Below are 17,007 nucleotides of genomic sequence, written 5' to 3'. Positions count from 1 at the left end.
GAAACACTAAAACAACCTAATGTTGCAGAGTTGCAAAACCTGTTTATCTAAGTGCAAACTACAAGGTATTGCGTTTTTGTAAAAATAAATTTTTATAGAAATCTTTTTTCCTGCAAGATTTACTTTTATCCTATCTAATGTCTGCAATGGCGGCATTTTATCTGCTTGTGCTATTATGTAAGACTTGTTGTGATTTTGAAAAGAATTTGATAGACCATGCTCATTAAAGTAAACCGCACATAGCTGGTTTTTTTTGCTGTCGTCTTGAGGATTTCACGTTTGGCATAACCATGAATTTATAGTCCTAAATTATGCTTTGGTGAGTATTTGAAGGACTCTATTTCAGTAAACACTTCCATCAATTGAAGTTCAATGACTATGCACTTTTCAATCCAATTGCCGGTACTTCCTGATATGTATGAGACACGTTACTCTGCTGGGTGGTACTTTTGTATAAGGTAGCAGGATTTATCGCGGGAGGTAGATACCGTTTTGTTTCATTAGCGCATTTGTCTTCTAATTTACTCCATTAACCACTATGAATAATCAGCTCAATACTCGCATCAAATTTTTCGGGGATTACACCTTACTTTTTCCTTAAAATATTTACCCTATGTTTGTGGACCCTCTTAGCCATATTCAGAATGTTACAAGTGTGAAGAACATCTCCGGATAGTCTCATCGGGGGGAAGAGTGGCTAGTTTGACGGTTACTTCTGTATACGTGAATTGGCACTTAAGTATCTGCTCATCGTTAACATTTAAATATTCCTTCATTAACTTAACTCGATTAATGCGTTCAGCCATGACGTGCCTTAAAATAATAAGGACTCAAAATCAAATTAAAATTATTGTATTTTATAAATGATATATGCACCCCCAATTCTCCTTCAAAGTCGTAATAAGTTATGCCACTGTGAGGGCCTTATAACCAAGGGGCTTTGTAGGACTGACAATCCTGCCAAAATGGCAGTAAATACTCCGGCAACCGTCGAACTCACTCAGGCAGTTATCTATTTAAACAAACAAATGAACAAGCCAACTTTGGGAGATTCTCAAAAAAATACCCGCACCTCCACCAAGTACTCCATGCAGTGCTTTGAAGCTGGTTATTTGCTTACCATGATGAGCATGTGAAGCGAACGACAGCATGCATGCATATGTATGATTCATGATTGACACTTCTTAGTTCACACAAACATGATTGTGTCGTAAAATGCACCATTTTGACGTCATTTGACTAGCACTGTCCTAAGTGAATTTTGGATCCTACTGGCGTGTTCCTATCAGGTTACCCTTATTGTGTACTGTGGTCGCACTTAATGCGCTCGGTGATGAACATGGGCAAATAGACGCCACACATCATAGCTGAGAGTAATTTTGGATCTGAGAGCATTATCTTTCGTTTCCTAATTAAAGTTTACTCAATGGGAGGCTCAAACGATTGATGGGGCGAAAATTTAGGAGAAGTTGATGGTGGAATAGTTGCATTCTGACAGATCGATCTAATATACGAGCAAAATGTCGTGTCATCGCAAAAAATGCCATTTAAAACTCACAAAACATAATGCGAAACAAAAAATTTTTCAAAACTCACTTGGCAGAAGGCGTCAGATAAAATTCCCAACCAAATTCAAGGAATCGAATTTCGTTAATGGAGGTTATCAAAGCATAACTCTTCCTAGGCAGTTTGGGATGAATGGATGAATGGATGGATGGATGGATGGATGGATGGATGGATGGACGGACGGACGGACGGGCGGATGGTATTACATGGTTTTGCTTTAGGCTTCCCACGTGACAAATGACTCCTTCTCAAAAAGGTGTGTGTATTCTATTCTGGTGGAAATTCTGAAATTTTTTAGCCATTCCGATTCTCCTTTTATAAGATAGACCATTTCTTAAAGCCTACCCTGATTCCTTGGAGGATCCAACAAGTTTTTCAACTAAACACGACGCAAAGGGCGATTTCTAATCCATTTAATTTAACACTGGTAGAGTCCGTTGCCTATTTCTCAGGTTCAACGTGAGGTACTTTGCATCAGCAATGTTGCTTTTCAACCCATAGCCTAAACGATCCTATTAGTGAGCTAAATGCTGTTTCGTAAGCATCAAGTGGGTTCATTCCTAGTTTCGACAGACGCAAGAAAAGATCTTAGCGGTTGGGGGACATTGCCCTTCCTGGCTTCACGTTCCTTTTCGAATAGCGCCTTAAGCAGCCGCTTACACTAGGGAGGCAGAAAGTGAAGCCGGGAGGTAAATAACACAGACTCGGCAGTATGTCAACGGCACACACATGGTGTTGTGAAGGTGGGGAGGCAAGGCAGGATTGACGCAGCCCAGCATGAATTCTGGACACACAGATATCGCCGGTGGAAGGAACATGACGTCACGCTCGTCAGCTAGGTAGCCAGCACACTCGTGCTGTTGTTATGATGCCTCGCGGAAAAGGTACAAGACAGGCGCTAAAGTTTTGGTGGAGGAAAGAACTCCCCCACCGCTGTGATTCACCTGTGCCACTGGGACATTGCATTCCCCTCATTATCCCATCAATTGGTGGAGGATGAATCACACCCATCAAAAAGGTGATTGATACATCGCTCCAGCGCTTGATCGTCTCTCGAATTGGGGCCAGAATTGACAACCATTCTGTTTGGCGGGTGGACCCCACTAAACATGGAATTCCCAATAAGTGCAGGAATGAAAACCTTGTTGAAAGGCCCCAAGATAATGATTTTGGGTTTCAGTGGATCATTTCACACCCTCCACGATTCCTTTCCACCCTAATTTCAGTAACAGGGTGGCTTTCTAAAGCTGTCTGATGCCCAAAAACCGCCCATAAAATGGGGGCTGGGTAGGGGCTTGTCTTCTTCCAGACCTGTACACTTTTATGCGTCAGGCAGGGCTGCAGTAGCAGACGGCTGCTAGCTAGCGCCACAATTATCATTAAGTGGACTGGGACGTCCATAATTTCCCGGTTAAAAATAGCCCTCCAGGGTGCAGTTCTATTGGCCCCGTCTGCAGCCCTCTTTCCCCACCCCTCCACCGCCAGGCCAGTTAGTCTACTTTCATTCGCCCACGACCGCCTTTCCAAGCACTGGGGAATGCAGTTGGCAGCCCAGCCACAACTTGAAGAAAGGGATGCTTAAGTGGTTTAGGTGGGTGCTTTGTTAGCCTCCCCACTACTCTCCACATTAATCACCTGACGTTGCTATGACCGCGTGCATTCACGTGCCGTCCATAAGCTGGGCCGCTCACCGAAAGCTGTAAATAGTGCCTGTAGTTCGGTGGCCGCTTCCCGTCGGTGGGACCGAGGTCGAGGGACTTGTATCAATTTTTAACAGCCGATTACAGACCACAGTCAGGGTGGGCATGGCACCGAGGCCGGTCACCGCCATGATTTCCATGTCTTTTAGCGCGCGTAATTAGGGCTAAAAGACGCTATTTTTCAAATGACTTCAGCTTTCACCTTTCCACCCGTTTGTTTAATCAAAGCGGGACGATAAAGTGGGAGACAGCAGGCAGTCCAGTAAGGCGCTTAGGGAAGCCCTGACACATATTCCGCCCATCTCCAAAGTCTGGATGGTAAACACCGCCTGGATGATAACGGGGCCAGTTGAAGCATGGTTACTCCCCCATACACCTTACGCGTCCGCATGCACCTACACCCAATCAACTGGCTGAGGTGATGTCACGTGATGCCATGTGGAGCACTCAGACAGTGGCTATTGTTTAAGGGGGACGGAAGGAAGTGCTTCTACTTGGCTAAGATATAGTAAACACGATGGTCCCCTTTTAATCCAAAAGATCATGTATTGTGAAGCATGAATTTGACAGAAGGATGGACTTCAAAACATTTGTAGATGGAAATGACTCCCTTTCCAGAATAGGTGATTTCTAGGTGTTGAAGCGAACGTTTATTTCCCATGTGTTTTTTAGGTCGTCTTCAGGTTGGTGTCTGTGTGTGTGTGCAGAATTGTTGGCTGATGCGGACAAGAGACCGTCTTCTGGGGACGCATGATGCACCTAGCCATCTTTTTTTTCCACCGGCCAGCACGCGCACACACTCGTGGTCGATTTAAGCGGAAACATTGAGTTATAGGCAAGTGTCCATGACAGAGGGGGTGATAGTGGGGTCTGTGTCTGCTGGCCGGCAGTTTTTAATTTATCACGTGAGAGTTCGTTGTGCGTGTGTGAGTGTATCTGCCTTCCGGGAGAGAGGCCAAAATAATGGTGTGCCACCGTGCGTTTAACCATGTTGGCACAAGGTGGTCACTGAAGCTACTAAATCACCCCCATGGCTGGAGATGTAAAATATGCCAAATATAATGCTAAAATTGCTAAGATAAAGATCGAGTTGGGAGAGCGCTTGTCAATCCCGCTTGAGCGCAATCTTATTGGCCACTGATCCACCAATCAGAACAGGAAGCAACGAGAGGCATATCCCTCGGTTGTCATTGCAATTTCGTTTTGTTCTCCTCATTTTTTATCTGATTATCTGTCGTTCACTTGAAACGGAATGTACAAAGCTAGTGATTTCGGTGCCACCGACCCTTAGCCGCCTGGTGATTCTAAATCTCGCATAAGAAATGCCTGGAATATATCGCATATCAAAGTAAAATTCCATAAGGCATTTTAATGAAAGTAGCTAGGTCGATTTATCGGCAATTCCTTTGATCTTTCTCTCGATGGTCCCTTCCTCAGGTCAGCTAACTCGAGTTATGTACTTCTCATTGCCGGAATAATCGGCCTGACCTCCGCTTTTATCGATTTTTTTCGGCCACTGAAAGTCGTGATTGGTTTGCCTCAGATGCAAATCCGAGTTACCATTACAACTGCCATTACCACCTTTTCGAAGGCCCAAGTACACTTAGGTGCATTGTTTGGCTTCCTCGGTACACCTTCTCTGGAACAAAATGCCTCCGAACATTTTGCGTTCGTAGAGTGTTTGCGTGGGCGCGTGTGCACGCATATGCATTAGAGGGACATTTTGGTGCATAAATCCTGCGGTACCCATCACTATCTTCACTACTGATCAAAGGATATCCACGCAGGCACGCCCGCTGAACTGCATTGAGGTAAACCATTGACCCATCCACACTTCCACCACGTCGAAGACTGACCAATGGATGCGCAATCAACAAGACTGGAAGTGGGGTCACGTGACTCAGTGTATAGCTAACATTATCCCATTCCCTCCCCTCCCCCCCCCCCTTACCTGTAGCATCCGATGCAGTACTCGAGAACAATGCGGTATGGCACGGGGGGAACTGGGACATCAGTAAACAAAGTGTGGTAGGAAGAGGGTCTCGCGACAACACTGTCAAGGCCAATTCGCGGAGGACTGGAAAAGTCTGCGTAACCGGTGCTCTAGACACCACAAGGCGTACGAATCTGGAAGAAACTCCATGAGAGCCAGGAATAAAAGTAGTGTTAGCTCCAAACATCAAGTGAATTCCTGAGAAGATGCTCCAAGCTGGGACAGGCTGTCTGTCTTGACACAATTTCAAAGTTGTAAATCTGTATTCACGGTGAAATTTTGATTCTTGCATAATTTATGACAGAATGTACATCCACCAGTAGTCCAGCAGTGAGCATTCCGCGCCCTCGCTAAGAGTTCACAAGAGCTGTCGACACTAACCGGTGTCTGACCTGTCACCTTTCATCGTTCAATCAAATGTGTCTCAAAGTTGGGTGGTCGTAAAGCTGATTACCTGAGCAGCTTAGCGGCCCATCTACCATCGCTCAGGCGATGTGTACTTGCGGTCTCAGTCGGGTGGTTGAGCTTCCCAAGCTTTCCTACAGAGGAGATTTGGTTCATTACCACACGCGTTGGCGGATGTACGTCCAATTACTAGCACGAACCGTGGCCTGGCACCTTAATTAGAGGTGCCTGGATTAAACAGATCCACGGTTCGGTTCGGTTCGGTACGGTACGGTTGGACATGTGAACGTGCTATCAAGGGTAGTAGCAGTAGAGCATAAATGACACTTACCGCTGTCTGTAGTGACGCCATGGCAGCACGGTCTTCAATGGCAAATGGGAATGCTCAAGAGTCTCGGCTGGACTTGAACAGCCCTTAGACGTGTAAACGGGGGGATGGAGATCGCTACCGTCAGCGTTGAGCCTGTTTTAATTGGCTCTACTGAATTCAAACAGATCACATTCTGCTGTGTCAATTCTGTGTTCACATGTCAACACAATCGGCGCTCCATGAAGTCATTTGACAGGGCCAGCAACAGCCTCAGAGTTCAGTATTCTTTTAACGCCTAAGCATTCCAACGACGTAGCTGTAAGGGAGCATTTTTGCATTTAAAACGGATGATCATACAAAAACCGGCCGAAAACCAGATTTAGAGCAGTTTTATTTCACCCGAGTAATTGAGGCCATGTTCCTGTTACTGCTCTTTTTTCAGATTTTTATAAATTGCCCCGACACAAGGTTCGATTTCCGACCAAATTTTAAGCTTGCGCGTTCCTGATCTCGGGTTTGTTTAACTGAAACTTTGTTAATGCTTTAAAGCTGATACGTGAAAGCTGGTCTTTCATCGTGATGAAATAACCTACCTTATTAGCCTCACCTAATCGGTATGGTTAGCCTCCTAACACCTACGTGGTAGGCAGGGAAGCCAGGTCGAAGTTACCTAGAGGCGTGCACATGTATGCGTGTTTATTATTTTTCTTCTTCGAGTGCTGTCAGCTAGGTGCAATTGCGTGTGTGTACTGCCTTCCTTCAGAGTGACGACAGCTGAATACGCTTGCCAAACTGGAGCAGTGCCTTTCACCCCCCCCCCCCGATCTCACCCCCAAACCACTACCATCGTGATCAGTATCGTCACCAGTCCCTTTGACCACAGACGAGGGGACGTCAGAGGCAGGCCTCATTATCGCCATGATATGTTAACAGCAAAACGTGATGGTAGAACAAGCATAAGCGATGATACAATGGGCAAGCACTTACTTTCTCGTTTGAGTATTCTTTTTACCCCTTAGTGGTAGACGCTTTGATGCCCACTTCAAATGTGCCGGTGAAACAAAAAAAAAGAAATTTAAAAGTGTATTTTAACCCTTCGGATGATTGAATGCAATAAACCCGCGAAATATGCATGAAACCAGACGATAATATTAAAAATGCATAATAACAGCAAAAAATAACAATGATAGTGCTTTACTTTGACTAAACAATATTTCACTGTGATAGCGTCATTTGGGTTCAGTTATCTATTTTATCAAAGGAGGAGGGAGAGATGCTAGGTTAATTAAAGAAGAAACTGTTCAGCCAAGTTAGGAATCAACTACATGTAAGTTTGATCAACCAAAATCCGAGAATCGATGCCTCCAACTGGAATCCATCAAAGGATCAATTAGGAATATCACATTATAACACATCTCAAGTTGTTTTTCATCCCTTCAAACCATGAAATTTGGTTTTTTTTGCCATTCAAAATGAGTAGATAACATTATTCAATCAACTCTATTTCAACTTCACTGAAACACGTGTCTGGTTGTACGTGTAGCATGAGGACGTCTGAGACCTAATCTGACCCATTTACGACCAGACGGCTTCCACAAATGCACAACTAAACGGACTATCAAGGTTGACCTTGAGCCTGCTCCCTGATTAGTCGACTGAACAGGAGGCAGACCATGCCGCCGCCAATTCTCCCTACTTTTCCCTTGACAAAAAAAAGCGGCAGTCTTTGCATTCTCAGTGGAGCAGTGGGCCGCCTCCATGATGGTGTGCAGCCAGTGCGTTGTGAACTTTTAATTATCTCTCTCACATTAGCTCTACCACGAATTCCGCTTGCTAGCGTGTGCACTACCCTGTTTTTGTGCGCGTTTAGTAGGTTTCTTTTTTTTACGAATATGTAGTCAGACTCTGTCGCACACTTGCAAATTTCGCACCAGTGTCTGCGCTTTGTTTATGGTTGGCGAAATCGCACTTCCATCCATCTAACACCTCGGATCACTAGCACGGCTGCAATCAATTGTTGCGCTACGGAATTTGAATTTTCCGCATAGCCTTACAGTCCAGAAACTCTTCAATCTGTTACGCTTTACGGAATAGTAAGCTGGGTGGGGTAAATGTTTGGTTCACTCAAATAAATGGAGAATTCTGCACATAACGCATTCAAAAATGTGTTAGTCTTTGGCGAAAGCGAAGTATTGGTGGCTGTAAAATGCTAAGGTCCTACATCCGCGGAACAGAAACCATATTGACCGCTACTACTGCTGATTTAGGCAGTGTGAGGTGGATAGACGGTGTCAGGAGGGCCGAGCTGATGGAGGGATGCTTAAACGCACCCGCCGCTTTTATAAAGGTCGCGTCCAACGTGGCTGACTTTTATTAAAATAATTACACAGAACGGAATTAAATTAAACAATGGGACAAATTCCCAGAAAAACGACAATGAAACAGGTTGTGACAAAGATAAAAATCATCTTCAGGATAACTAAAAACGCAGAAATAAACAATTTGATGTTTAACACGTGCACAAAATCTTAATCTGCTCAGTTAAAAAAGAGGTATTTTCGATTCTTAGCGACCTTACGAATTCCAAGTTGAGTACAATTCCAGCTTAAAATAAGTAGGCTTCGAGAAGGCAATTGTTAGGCAAGTGAGCGCAATTTCTACGCGGCAAAATCGTTGGCCTTTTAGTGAACGACGCGCAGCCGACAAATGCAATCCACTTCCGCCCCAGGAACTGGGTTTCTGTGGCTCACCAAGCCCATCAGGTGTAGTCACAGCTCGCACAGCTGATAAATCGATATCGTAGAGTTGTTCGCAGAGCTTGGACCAGGATTGGTGGAAGACAGTTTCTGCTCTCGCTTGATATAAACAGTGGCAATGGATCAGTAAAACAACCCCCAAGGATGCCATTTCACAAGCTAATCGAGTGCGAAATTTCCCTATTCCTCTGTATTTAGTACCAGAATAAAATTACTAGGTGCTGACATGACGATGTGACTGCCAGCATAACTTGAACATTGGAACAGGTTTGGTCACTGAAATTTTGATGTTCTGGCTTAAGGCCAAAGGTTACTGGTCTATTCGACTCACGTGGTATGACTTTGGGACGGACATGTGCGTGTGTGATTGACTAGCCTAGAGGTCAAATGTCGTGGCCTTGAAGTCCAAAGTGCATTTACAAAAGGCGTTGCCGACACAAACACACACGCATCACGTGGTCCGTATGTGCAAGTGTGTGTTTACCAAATGTGGGTGTGTACTCACCACTTTTAGTGAGTCGCTCTCTGCTGGTAGCATCTCTCCTCAACTTTTAATTATCTTAACCATAGATCACGGTGGTTTTTGGGAGACCTTAGTGCTCTCAGTGGGGAAGGCATAGACGGCTTAGACCTTTCAATTATTTTCAAAAAAATGATTGATTGAGAGAAATTTGCCCAGAATTTTCCCCCTAAAAAGGAAAAATATTCGACATGATGGGCGGCCGAGGATGGGCATGAAAAGCAATCAGGAGACAAGAAAGGAGACGGCGGTACATACTCGATGCTACCAACCCCACCAATCATCACGCTGCGACCTTGGAACGTCATCGTCACGGCTGTCTCCCGCATTTGCATGCCTGTGCACGCATGCACACACGCACGTGCGCACTGCATGCCACACCGACGAATAGGACAACTCCTCCGCCCATATGCTCGTCAAGGCCGTAAGGTGGCCTTCAAACTGGCGTGTGCGTATGTCTAATAGCTGTGCGCACGCATACGTGCGTGCACACGTACGTGCGCACATGCGCTAACGTAGGAGCCTTTATATTTCATAGGCGCGGATGGATGACGCGTGCGCACGCGCGCGTGCATACCGTCTTCGCCATTCATTCATTCATTCAGTCATTCATTCATTCATCAGAATAGTCGCATGTGCACGGTGCCGAAGGACCTAGCTGTTGTCTCGTCGTCGCCGGCCATTTCTCCTTCCGCCTCCTCCCCTGCCCCCTCCTCCGCCTCCGCTGTCTCGCATTCCCTCCTTCAGGCCACCATTTTTCCGCCCAGCCGTCGAAAAAGACGCAGAGACGGTGACTGTCCCTCCACGTCCACGGCGGGTGTCACATCGTCTTCTGTGCTAGCATCGGGGTCTGCGACAGTGACGACGATGCGAGACACAGAGAGCAATAGCGCCCTAATTGATTCCGAGGCGGCCACCACGACTACATCATCGACAATTACGACAGGAACTCTCCCGAACGCAGACAACACCCTCTTACGGAAAATTCTCGCCGGTGCTGATCTAGCCAGTGTTCGCAATCACAGCGTTCTGGTGGACAGTAACTTTTCCCTGCGCCGAACTTCCTCTATGTCCACTGCTTCCTCGCGCTACAGGTCTTGTACGCCTGACCCCAATTCCGACGACAAGCGTCGACGACGTTCCACTATGTTCAGTCATCTTACTCTGCCACGACGGACCTCTGATCATGAGGAGGAGGAACAGCGTCCTTGCAAGCGTTTGAAGGAACATGGAGTTGATGGAAATAAGAGCGGAAACAGTTCCCCTCTGGTTCCCATCAAAGTTGAATCTCGTGATCCTGAAGATCACCCGCCCTACGCCACCCCTGCTTCCTCTTCATCTGACGTCACTAATGGCAACAGCAATCCCGGTACTAACATCGTTAACACGCCCCTCGACATAACCGAAAGGTCGACTTCCAAGTTTCCAGGCAAACCGTCGAAACGCTGGCGGTTGAAGAGTCCAATCTGTCAATCCCCCTCACATAGCCTGAGTCCTCCTACTGTTGCTAGCACTTCATGTGTGGATCCAACCGAAGTTTTTCCTATGCGTCCACGGGCAAGAACCACTTCGGAGTTGGATAATGCCATCAGAATGTTCACCGAGGGGAAGTACCATCTGAACCGATTTCGGTTGGACTCTTTTGACTCCCCCAGTGGTGGCCTCAAGGCGGAGAAAACATCTACCACTCCTAAAAGTGGCGACCTAAGACGTGGAGAACCCGGTGATAAGTCCTGCGATATAACGTCTCCCCTAAGCCAGCTTCTTGAATCCACTCCACCTTACAGCGGTGGAACAAATACCATCCACCCGCGGGCTAATACCACCACATCTGTGTTTCCTTGGTCATATGCCACAACCCTGAAGGGTAGCACAGGTGCAAGTCCCTCTTCCGTGGCTCGTGTAAGCCAGCCCCTCCCTGGAAATGGATCTAAGCATCACTTACAACATCCTCCTCATCGTCATCACCCGGACCTGGAGATGCTCAATTTCACTAAGGCTCCCGTCACTGTGTCTTCGGATTCCGTGGCCTCCATTCTTGCCGCGACAGCTCTCAACTCCTCCCAGTTCTTCCAGGGCATTCGGGACGAGCAGATGTTGAATCTCAGTCGGAAAGAAGTCTCTAGACAACTTCCTCCACCACCACCGCCACCACCTATCCCACCTCCAATTTCACTCTCCCTCACCAGCGACGACATCCTCCAGTGGTCACCCAATCAAATGGCCGCGTTACAACAACTATTTCGCCTCCCTGACACTACGGGCGCCGTGGTTCAATCAATATCTCGTCCGTCAGTCAGTCAAGAAGCCAAGTTGCCGATCCGGTTGGCTCATGTCAACCGACTCCTCTTGTGTCGTCGGGTGGCCGAGTGGATGCTTGTAGCCAACAACTGGGCAATGCAAATGTGTCCGGCGCCGATTATGCCCGAGAACTCGCTGCTAGCGACGGCTGCAACCTATCGCTACTGTCGGTGCTCTGAGGCGGAGCTAAGCATGGCGCATCAGATTGATATGCGGTTGGAGATGCCGAGAGTGGGAATGGGCTTGAAAGCCGTTCTCCACCGTATATGGCCTCAACTCTTGTTGGCTTCCATGATTAGGGAGAACTTCTCGTTCTCCACCACGCCTATTCCCACAACAGAATTGAGTTCCCTGATTGGCGCTACCGGTGGACGGGAGGGTGGTGGTGGTGGTGTTGTAAGCGGTGTGGAGTTAAATATCGCCAAGGCGGGAACCGCCGATTCGCTGAAGAATCTCATCAAGGCGGGAAATCAGCTCTTCCTTGACACTCAGGTTTTTGAGTGTGTGAGGAAGTGCATCTTCGCCCAGCGTAAGTCTCGATTAACTTTCCCCCGATTAGAGTGCTTCCTCCACGCTTTCCTCTTAGCGCCCTCCCACAATTTCGATTGGGGAAACGACAAATGGGCTTCAAAAATATCCTATATTTCCTTTTTATCATCGTGAGAGGTGAATTCCATCAAGAAATGCGTAGGAGAGAGGGGAATCATCTTTGTTTTTTTATATTTTTCTGATGGTGGGACAACGGGGACCCCCTCGGTACCCCTCATCGAAAAAAAATTTGTCTTGACATCATTGGGAAAGGGGGGACGAAATGTAAATGTGGATTAGATTCCTTGAATGGCTCTCTGATGATGAAGATGCAGGTGTTCTGTTCCAGTCTTTTTAGTCCAGAAGATTTTTTGTGGAAGCAGCCCCCTTGATCCGTGTGAATGGATGTAGTTCACTGCAAAGAATTTCTCGATGGAATGAGATGAAGACTTCGGAGTCTGTTTTTGCGCTCCTTTAGTACGAGTCCTCCATAGAGTCTCTTTAGTCTTGAGATGGGAAGTTTCTTGGCTTTCAGATCGTCGGCATTTGTTTCAAGGGCAACTCTTTGAAGTCCCCAAATTGTGGGTCGATTTGAGTGAGAATTAGGTGTTTTTTAACTTAAGTCCCCATCATTGACTTCAAAGAGAAGTTGTTTACGGAAAGGCTGGGAAGTTTCTTCGGGTTCAGACTTTAAATGCCAAGAAACGGACAGGTTTTATTCATAGAAAGGATATTTGCCGAAATAGCAGCCTCCCTTATTTCCCATTCCAGAATTAGTTTCATTTTTCCTCGTCATGTGGAGCCAGGTAGACTGCTGTCATTCAATTTGAAGAATCTCGACGAAGGTCTCTTTTTAAACCTGAAATCACGTTGGAGTATCGGGGTAACTGTCGGCTTCAGACAGCTTCCTCAAAAAAGTAGTTGGAAATCGGGGTAATTTGAACCCGTTTTTCCCTGCCGAGTTAGTTGTTGGCTTTAAAGAAAGAGGAATCCAGGACTTTTGCCCAGTCCAAAAGGGTCTGGATGCAAGCTGAAAGGTGAAAATGCAGTGTAGTGCGTTTTACCGTCATGGAAGATTGGAATGGTGGAGTCTGTTTCCATAGTCAGGATTTTGTTGCTCCCTTAAATGTGTCCTCGCGAGGAAATTTAGGCTGGCCCATATGACGACAAAGCGGACCATTGGAATGCCCAGTCATTTCTATCCTCTGTAAATGTCCTTAACCGTGAAATGAGTTTCGTCGAGGTCAAATCGGCTTGAACGATTCACAAGGACTCATTACTGCTGTTCGCCTCCAAAATTCAGATCCAAGCTCAAACTTTCCCTTTTGCAATAATTATAGCATCGGTGTCAAGCATCCCCTCCATTATCACGTTGCCCTTGGCTTCAGGAAAAGGCATTGACGGAAGAAGCGAAGTCTCTTTCCGACCCCAAATGGAGTGCGGGGATGGAGATATGACACCCTACTCCATCGTCAAGTTTTTATCGTCTTCTGTAAACCTCTATGGAATTGGCGAGGGGCCTGGTTTTGCATAAGGGTCGGTAGATCGTAAGTAGCTTCAGAGCATACCTTTTCGAGCAATTTAAGTTGCGGCTACATGAATCTCAGCCGCCTTTTTACCGGCCCAATTCCTTGTCATCATTCTTAAATCCCAATATCGTCATTAAGCTGAGCAACAAGTGTGGGAGGTTGTTTTTTGTTGTCGCTAGAACAACGATTCACTTTCAGTTCAGGTGGGTGCTGGCTGACTTTACCTGCCCACACAGGCATGGACGATGTCGACGACGGCCTCCTAGCGGCCGTCTCGCGTGATTTCGCACATTGGACACCGCGGTTCAGCGGTAAGGCTAGGCTAGGAGGTGCGAGATCGAAGTCAAGAGGAGGAGTAGGGGACCAAACGAGTTGACAGTAGAAGCGACAATGAGTGAATAGATGAGACATCGAAAGGGCAAGCAGGAGGAGGAGGGATTGGGCTAGTCGGTGGCCGAGGCACCCTTGACACGATCAATAGGGCTGGCATTCGCGGGTCTTGCATGCGTGTGTGTGTGTGTGTGTTTACTGGGAATGTGTGTATGTATGTGCATGCACCCACACGTATACAACGACGTACTTTTTAGTTCGCGTGGAGTTATTATAGGTGGGTAAGTCCCTTATGCGCCCGTGTTTTTGTCTTTGTGTGTGTGCACGCATGCATAGGGAATGACGATTTCGCTATCACCACCTTTTCGAGACCTCCTTTCACCCCGATTTTGCCGTTCCAATGGACCTTCTGACTGTTCTGTGATAGAATAGTCTAAATTGTCGTGCCCTGGAAGCAACTGCAGCAGATGCGGAGCTAAAACTATCAATGAAGGATCGAAGTGTGGCTCCAGGTTGACGATTTTCTTAGGTTTGGTGGGTGGTTTTAGAGTCCAGGTACTGAGATGAGACAATGGGACGATGAATGCTATTGGTAGCTGGAGGTGGCTGCTGTGGGTGGTGGGTTAGTCCACCCTACTCATCGACCGTCTGTCCATCTACCCATTCCTGGTTTGATGTGATTTACCTTCAGCCAGAGCATGACGAATAAGCTAGATCAGTGGATAAGTTAAAAGCAAGTCTACTGCGAGAGCATGAGTGAGCAGTTTTGTCCTGATGAATGGTAATGACAAGCTAAAAGTAGTTTCTATGGAAATAGAGTAGGTTCGTCCATCTGTAAATCCCTCGCAGATCAATTTGCCTTCTATCCCCTATCCATCCATCCATCCACATGTCCAACTTCTGTCAACCGTCTCTCGGGTACTCATTATCCTGCCTCAGATTACTCCAAATTTGGCGTGGGTACTGTCCAGACTAAAAGCTCCATTCAGTCATGTGGAACTCTGAATCAATCCACCCGGCTTCCGCTTGGAATAAACGAGCGAGCAAGCGTCGGAAAGTAGCTTGAAGCATCGCCTATCTTTCATTGTTGTTGTGATCCGAATGTGGATTACGAAGGAGAATGGTGTTTCCCTATGCATCACGGGCACACGACGGGTAGCTCCTTCTCTTTTCGACCGACCGGGACTTTGAAAGCACTCCATACAGCTTTTAGTAAGGGCTCTATCCGATGTTGGCCTTTGCTGGCTGATTGTGTTCACGCTCGATGCTTGTCGTATACTTGGACCGTCTCTGGAGTTACTCGACACCGAGGGAATACTCCATTGCCGATTATATATGGAAACGACTTCCTAGTAGTTGTGGTGCACTTACTCGGTCACCTATGCTAAATAGCTTCCATTCGATACTTTTTGGAATGTCTCTTTGACCTCGTCCAACCTTTGGATGGCCTAAAGTGTAGGTGCCAATGATCGTAGAATACTAACGAAATTCCTCCAGTTGAAACACTGAAAACCAACTGCTCTTTGAGAGGAAGCCTTTGTTTGCTAAAAGACTGCCCTGTTTCGGGATGTCAGGTGAAGGCAGTTTGTTGAAAATTCGGCATGCAAGGCTGTAAAAGGAACTCGGGATATTATGAATTGTAGACTGTCACTTAACTATCTCTGAAACGTTTCTCTTTAACCCTCCTCGCTCATGATTATCACGAAAGTCTAAGTAGTTCGGCCCAGAGCTAACTCCTCTCATTGTTTCCAAATGTGAGTCTGTCTTTAACCGATCCGACTTTAAAATAGCAGCCCCAGATTTCAGTAAACGATGCGTTGAAAGATGATTTGCGCAGAAGGTGCCATTCCGTCAGGCGGTTCCGACATCGAAAGTGTGCATGCTAATGAGCTGGAAGGAGTGGTAACAGAAGAGGGCAAATAGTCCGTCCGTCTTTCACAGGCAAGGAAGGTAACCGGATATTTGGATGTCCTCCACCTCCACTTGATTTGAATGTGCAAGGGTTTGAAGAGTAATGGGGAGGTTCCTTGAAGCTTCCAGTGATGGACGCTTTTAAGCATTGATCTATTTGATGGATGGATGAACATGGGAACTAACCAGAGACATAATGTTGAAGGAGAGACCTGGCAGCAGCCCTCACAAATGATCTACTTAAGGAGATTAAGCCCAGATCTATCCCGTTTTGACACTTCTTGAAGTTTGCCTCAAGGTGTTTAGCAGTCCTTATGTTCTCATTTCACGCCTTCTGATCTGTTCCGTGGCTAGTTACGCCTGTTCACTCAATGAACGGGCTGAGGTCGAGTAGCGTTGGGGACGGCAAGGGGATGGCGAAATCCGTTGGGAATACTTCTGTTCATTCCTGTTCCCGACTAACCCCGAAACATCTGCTTTTCCCCCGTACATCAGACGAAGATGGGTCGGATTCTTGTTTTTGCCACTTCTATACCACTGACTAATACCTTCCCTTGACCAATCAGGAAGGCATGTTTTTTTGCCTTTTAGATGCCTTTCCGGACTACTACCCCGTATCCTACTCCACTGCGATCGATGAGTTGCGCCAGTGCTGTCACCGTTGCTCCGGTGACGTCTCGCTCTTCAACAACGTGGTCCTCCTTATGAATGAGATGCAGTCAATCAATCCGGAGGGTCTGCACTGCCTCTTCTCTATCGATAGGCTCTCGGGTCTGTTTGTGCCAGCCTCGGATCCTCCCTCCTCCTCCTCCTCCTCGGCGTCTTGAAGTGACGGGTATTCTTCCGCCACATCCCGGTTAACATCCCACACCTTCGTCTCTTGCCGATCCGACCTCGCCACCAAATGCATTTGTGCCGAATTCAACCCTCGATCTATCACCCCCCCCTCCCCCTCGTTCCTTGTCTGTCTCTGTCTATCTTACCATTTGTCGAGAAAGCGCCACGGACTAATGAGAATGCCGCTGCTACTAACGATTGTCTTCGTACTCTCTCCCCCTTTTCTCTCTCCGTCTGTCGCTATCATTTTCATTCATTCACTTACTCCCATGTATAATACCTATCTATTTAACAAACTACTGCATACTATACAATATTTTA

General features: G+C 46.7%; 2 protein-coding genes across 2 annotated transcripts; one reads left to right on the top strand and one right to left on the bottom strand. All coding sequences in view use genetic code 11, as the record gives it.

Annotated features, from left to right (window-relative positions):
• Nucleotides 1-5,027: 5,027 nt before the first annotated feature.
• Nucleotides 5,028-6,885, bottom strand: EGR_09226 (hypothetical protein; the record flags this gene model as incomplete). Its single annotated transcript, XM_024498475.1, has 3 exons — nt 5,028-5,145; nt 5,218-5,369; nt 6,805-6,885. 3 exons carry the CDS (start codon nt 6,883-6,885, stop codon nt 5,028-5,030), a joined length of 351 nt encoding a protein of 116 aa, XP_024347108.1.
• Nucleotides 6,886-9,883: 2,998 nt separating this feature from the next.
• Nucleotides 9,884-16,676, top strand: EGR_09225 (hypothetical protein; the record flags this gene model as incomplete). The annotated part of the gene is made up of 3 exons (XM_024498474.1): nt 9,884-12,080; nt 13,788-13,919; nt 16,441-16,676. The coding sequence occupies 3 exons, from the start codon at nt 9,884-9,886 to the stop codon at nt 16,674-16,676; spliced, it is 2,565 nt and encodes an 854-aa protein (XP_024347107.1).
• Between the last annotated feature and the right edge of the window lie 331 nt (nt 16,677-17,007).

This window comes from Echinococcus granulosus (assembly GCF_000524195.1).
Source record: "Echinococcus granulosus chromosome Unknown EG_S00138, whole genome shotgun sequence".
Classification (NCBI taxonomy): domain Eukaryota; kingdom Metazoa; phylum Platyhelminthes; class Cestoda; order Cyclophyllidea; family Taeniidae; genus Echinococcus; species Echinococcus granulosus.
The sequence above is the reverse complement of the archived record's forward strand: the minus strand, read 5'-3'. Positions and strand labels throughout refer to the sequence as shown.